The 6,086-nt window shown below is 29.7% G+C and overlaps 1 protein-coding gene across 2 annotated transcripts in view; it reads left to right on the top strand.

Annotated features, from left to right (window-relative positions):
• The window catches only part of LOC113368482 (STE20/SPS1-related proline-alanine-rich protein kinase), a 77,181-nt gene that overhangs the window by 67,933 nt on the left and 3,162 nt on the right, over window positions 1-6,086 (top strand). Inside the window, exons 5-8 of one of the 2 annotated variants that reach the window (XM_026610031.1) lie at window positions 1,868-2,072; window positions 2,189-2,333; window positions 2,421-2,569; window positions 5,965-6,069. In XM_026610031.1, the coding sequence (XP_026465816.1) occupies window positions 1,868-2,072; window positions 2,189-2,333; window positions 2,421-2,569; window positions 5,965-6,069 (604 nt within the window). The remainder of the gene's footprint in view (window positions 1-1,867; window positions 2,073-2,188; window positions 2,334-2,420; window positions 2,570-5,964; window positions 6,070-6,086) is intronic. The other variant, XM_026610030.1, reaches the window with a different exon arrangement.

Here is a 6,086-nt window from a genome sequence, read left to right as displayed (position 1 = left end):
ATATATATATATATTCATATATATTTCCCTTACCCCTTAAAAACCTTACATTTAACCGTTTACACACTATATTTTACTCTTATCTATTATCTCTACCTATCTATTGTCTATACCGGGATTTGAACCCGGGACCTCCGCGTGGCAGTCGCGCACCTTAACCACTACCCTATCGGCTACCCCCACTAATAATATTATTAGGACTGCACTGTTGTTACCGCGGTTCATTTTCTAATTAATTGGCTAATTAATACTAAGGCGGCGCGACGAGACGCTTCGAAAGACGATTGATCGTAGGGGTTACGGTGGCGTAGTGGTTAAGGTCGTTGGCTGCCACGCGGCAGACCGGGGTTCGAATCCCGGTAGGGTTCGGAAAAATTAGCGTTTAAGAAACTTAGGTGTAAGATTAGAAATAATATAGGGCGTGGTATGTGTATATAGGGTTGTAGGCGTATTAGACGTATTAAGCGTATTAGGCGTACTATATAGTTAGTTCAAAGGCGTACAATATAGAATTTAAGGTTTAGTGAATATGATATAGGTAATAATGCAAGAAATACGTGTTATATGATAATCATTAGGAGAATTTTAATACGGGTACTGTATAGAATGCATTTTTATTGTTATAACAACTATTTAAATATTAAATTTTTTCATGACAAATAAAAGAAGTACGTGACATACCTCAACATTTAATTTTTGCAGTTTATTAAATAATTAACTTCCCGTAGGGTAGTTATAGTGGGTCGATAATGGGTCGAAAATCGAAAATGAAAATTTTTGCATTCTCGACGTTTTAAAGGTTTCTGAACATTTTGGCATACCTCAGAAATTAAATGGATGTGTGTATGTGCGTGTTTGTGTTTTGTATATCTGCATTTTTTCGTCCACGTTTTCGGGCGCACGGATCAACCGATTTGAATGGTTTAAAAAACATTCGATTCCTATCGATAGGGAGATGTGCAGATTAGTTTTTGGCAAAAGCAGGTCCAGCATTTACGGAGATAAAGAGCAAAGAGTGCAGAAAATAGAAATCGAGTTTTTGAGAGAACTGAGTATCGGATTTGTATGATCCAAATAACATTCAGTTCGTAATGACGGGGAAATGTGGTTATTAGTTTTTGGCACATGTAGGCCCAGCGGTTTCGGAGATACAGAGCTAAATGTTAAAAAAATGACAGTTTTTGAGAGAACTAAGCGTCCGATCTAAATGATTGAAAGAACTTTCTGCTTGTTTCAACAAAATAATTGCTCTCGGAAAAAAAATTTTATATATACTATACAAAAATATTTTTGTAATTTTGGATAAAAAATTCAAAAAATTACCCAGGCTAAGCACAGTCTAAGCGCGACTTTGGTACAAATGTTAACCCAAGTGCGTTTAGACTGTTTATGTATTGAAGCACTTTTCTAATTTTTGTGAAAACTATTGAAAAATGTGAAAATGCCGCCAAGCTAAGCGCAGTATAAGTGAAAATGTCGCACAGAATTATTTGCAAATGCGTTTAGACTGTGACTATACGGGAGCATTTTTTCAATTTGGTGTAAATTAGGCAACTATTTTTTTTTTTTTGAAACTGAATTTGAAATGAAATGACGATTGTTAATGTTCTGGAGATAAATTGATTTAATTATGATTTGCATTTGATTTGCTCAGATATAACAAGATAGCAAAAATAATGAAAGTTACAGAGTATTTGTAATAATATATTTGAAAACGTTTAAAATTTCTTGAATATTTCATTACGGTACGGGAAGTTCCAGCAATTTGCCTTAAGGCACGATGCCATGCGCTCCACTGATTTAAATTCATTTCATAGATTGAACATTGAAGAAAAGCATGTTATGAGTCATTTTTATCCTTTTCCAGGTTAGGCATACATTTGTAGGAACACCTTGCTGGATGGCACCCGAAGTGATGGAACAAGATCACGGATACGATTTCAAGGCAGATATTTGGTCATTCGGTATAACGGCCATCGAAATGGCAACAGGGACAGCACCATATCACAAATATCCACCGATGAAAGTTTTAATGTTGACCCTGCAAAACGATCCACCCACGTTAGACACAGGTTAGTCGAGATAAAACTTAATTGCAAAATGTAGTATTTTATTTGTTACCAATAAGCACTAATATTTTTATATTAGTTTCGTCTATTCTGTCGAATTGATATTTGTTACATTTCAGGTGCCGATGAAAAAGATCAATACAAGGCTTATGGCAAAACGTTTAGGAAAATGATAGTCGATTGTTTGCAAAAGGAACCCTCGAAAAGACCTTCAGCGAGCGAGTTGCTTAAACATCCGTTCTTCAAAAAAGCCAAAGATAGAAAGTAAGTATATGGTCACAACAGTTGTGACTCACAACTATTTAAACTGTTCTTCATCTAACTTCTAATTACATTTTTTTTTTTATTAAGGTACCTCACACAAACATTGGTGGCGACAGGTCCATCGATGGAAACTAGGGTACACAAAGCTGCTCGAAGACAACCTGGTGCCAGTGGCAGACTTCATCGGACAGTCACTGGTGAATGGGTTTGGTCTTCCGAGGAAGAAGATAATGATGGTAAGTGACCACAAAAAGTTTACCTACATAATAGTGATTGCTGTTTTTATTTTTTTACGAAGGAGAAGTTATGTTTTGTCTAGAAAATCTGATTTGCTAATTTGCTTCGAGTCATTCTGAATCGTTTGAGATCGAAATTAGTAAAAACGTAACGATAGAATGAACCGAGTTTTTAGCTAAAATTGTGATAATAATAACAAATTTATTCGTTACAAACTTTCTGAAGGAGAAAATGTTTTCATCTAAAATATTACGGCCCTACGACATCTCGTTTAGCTTTAAAAATTCGTCAAAGTTTGCAAAAATTAATATGGTATTTTTGGCATTTGTTAAAATTAGAACTTTCATCGACGTTTGCTCAAAAACGCCTGAACCGATTTCAGAAATTTAAAAACCATTTGATGTATCTCGACGAGGATTATCGTTCCTCAGTTTTGTGCGACGATCGGCCGAGCCGTTTCTTTGTAATATGGAAAAAAGTGTTAAATTTTTCGTCCACATTTAAGCTCATCCTACCGAACCGATTTTAAAAAATCAAAAGCTGCTCGAAAGATATTAGTTGCTGATGACACTGATTAGTTTTAGGTGAAAATCTACCGAGCCGTTTTCTTGTTATTAACTGTAGAAAAAAAATTAGGTCTATTTTTATGAAACTTTTTTTGGCGATATATGTCTCGGTCTTATATAACTTACTGAAATATCTCAGCCTTACGACAAGTAGTTTAATTTTAAAAATTCACAAAAGTTTGAGAAAATGAGTAGTTTTTTGACGTTTATTAGAATTAAAAATAGACGATTTACTTGGTATAACGATAGAGTACTTGGTCTTGATGAACATACTGAGCCATTAAAGTCCTATGGAAACCGGTTCAATTATAAAATTTGTTTTGGAAATTTTGGAAAATTTGCTTTAAGAAAATACTCCGAGTAATTGTTCGTTCGTTTTCAATCATGTGTAATAAATCCACTCGGAATACTTTTAATGACTCATAAATTAATTTATTTTTTATTGATTAAGCCGATTATTTAAACATATCGGGAAATTCATGTAACTTGCTTCAAGGCAAAATACTACACCAACTAGTTTTATATTAAATCATCATACTACGGATATCATTTTAATGTAAATACTATCCTTTATTTTGTACTCCTTTTTATTAAATTTATGTTATTGTTCATTATTGTTACTAGATATTAAATTATTTAACAGTTGTAATAAATATTGTGATTAAAAAAAACATTGTCAGATTGATCATAAACAAATTATTTATGATTTACATGGTGTAATGTAATTTTATTTACACCATGTAAAGTAAGTTCTTGAAACTTGCTTTAAAGCAAAATGCCACTTACGCATAGTTAATTTCATTTTTCAACTATTAATTTGAAAGAGACTGCCAGGAAATCAATTCAGGATTTTCTGCGAAAAATTTGTGCACTTTTCTGCTAATTCTAAAGAAACAGCTTGACCTATCTTTGTGCAAATCTAATTAACACAAGTCCTTATCGAGTTACATCGATCGGCTTTTAAATTTTTTAAATCGGTTCAGCCGTTTTTGAGAAAACATCAATATAAGATCAAAATTGGGCTCATTTATTTAATATGAATCAAAGTATGTTTTGTTTCCGTTTTTTGTTTATAAAATTTTTCCTTCGAGAAAGTGACATGTGAATTTGAAATTTCCTTAAATTTAAAATTACATACTTATTTTTATGGGAATTTGAATTGTTTATCATATGATTTTCGAAATTAGAAATTTGCAATAAGCAATAATTGTCAAAATGTCTACAAGTGGAAGTATACGGAGTTTGGACAACGTTCTGATGGATATCTTGTATATCGGATCGCAGAGAATTTATTCTGATGCTGATAGTTCATGTAATAATAAGAAACTGATATATATATATATATATATATATATATATATATATATATATATATATTTAACTTATTCTTCAACTTATAGTATTGCAAAAATGAGTTATATATAATTTATCAAACATTTGACCAGTGCATCTTCTTCGGAGTGATTTTTACCCAAAATCTTCTCAAGCCGAATATCAATTGATTTCTACTATTCCTTTTAATAATTTATATATATTAGAACAAATTGGTAACAAATTAACAAAAAATGTAAAAAAGTACATTTTAAACATAAAAGTGTAAAACTGTTTTGGCAATAATTTTTTTTTAATAATTCTGTTCTAAACATTATTTAATTTTAAACGGGAATTTGAAGACAAATTTATAAGCTTTTTAATAATGCAATATAATATAGATATAGTTTAACAAATTTTGTATACAAAAAATTAAATAAAAAATTTGTACCGCGACAGTATGGAATATACATAAAAGCTCATGTATTCAAATTTAATTTTTAACTATTTTTTTAAATATAAATTTTATATAAATTTAAATATAAATAGGATGCAGATAAAAACCCTAGTGCTTAATTTTAAATTTCAACCATTTTTTCAAATATAAATTTGTTCTGCAAGTTGTTTGTTCATTTACACAGATTTATAGATAATTTTATTATCTTTCCAATGATTTACAATAATATATACGTATTAGAATAAATTTTTAACAAATTCACACAAAATGTTATATTTTGTTCAATTACATACATTTAAAGTATTATTTGTAAAACTTTGTTGGGCATTTTTTTTTTTAATAATTCTGTTCTAACATTGTTTAATTTTAAACGAGAATTTGAAGACAAATTTATAAGCTTATTAATAATGCAATATAATATATATGTATTTAAACAAATTTTATACAGAAAAAAATAAAATATTAAAATTTGTACCACGCGTGAGGTAACAAAAATAAAAGCTCTATTATTTCTATCATTTTAAATTTTAACCATTTTTTTAAATGTAAATTTGTTCTGAACGTTATTCATTTTCATACACAAAATTGTAGATAATTTTATTATATTTTAAACGGTATATAACAATATATATGTACTAAAACAAATTAAAAAAAAATTTGTAAAAAATATAAAAAAGGCAACAAATAGTTCCATACATTTTAACTACATAAATGTATTTAACAACTTATTTAGACAACTTTTTTTTAATAATCTTGTTTTAAACGTTATTCAATTTTAAACGGGAACTTCATGGCAAATTTATAAACTCTTTAACTATACAATATAATATATATGTTATTGAACAAACTTTGTACACAAAAAAATTAAATATAAAATTTTGTACCGCGACAGTATGGAATATACATAAAAGCTCATGTATTCAAATTTAAATTTTAACGATTTTTTTAAATATAAATTTGTTTCGCACGTTATTTGTTATTATATACTAGATTTCAACATTTTCAACAACTACGTTTCTGATACATTTTATTTTAAAGTTGTCTTTTAATTTTGTTTCAGGTGATTCTGATGCCGAAGACACTCGTCCCATGAATCAGTTGGAAAGTGCGGAATCTTCGGCTAGTGAAGAGGACACAATTAATACTGAATCTGTAAACACACAAGGTAAATAATTATATATA

Source organism: Ctenocephalides felis, unplaced genomic scaffold (genome assembly GCF_003426905.1).
Source record: "Ctenocephalides felis isolate EL2017-DRISC unplaced genomic scaffold, ASM342690v1 CF-g0.4_SCAFFOLD_01170, whole genome shotgun sequence".
NCBI lineage: Eukaryota > Metazoa > Arthropoda > Insecta > Siphonaptera > Pulicidae > Ctenocephalides > Ctenocephalides felis.
This window is presented reverse-complemented; position numbering and strand designations above follow the sequence as displayed.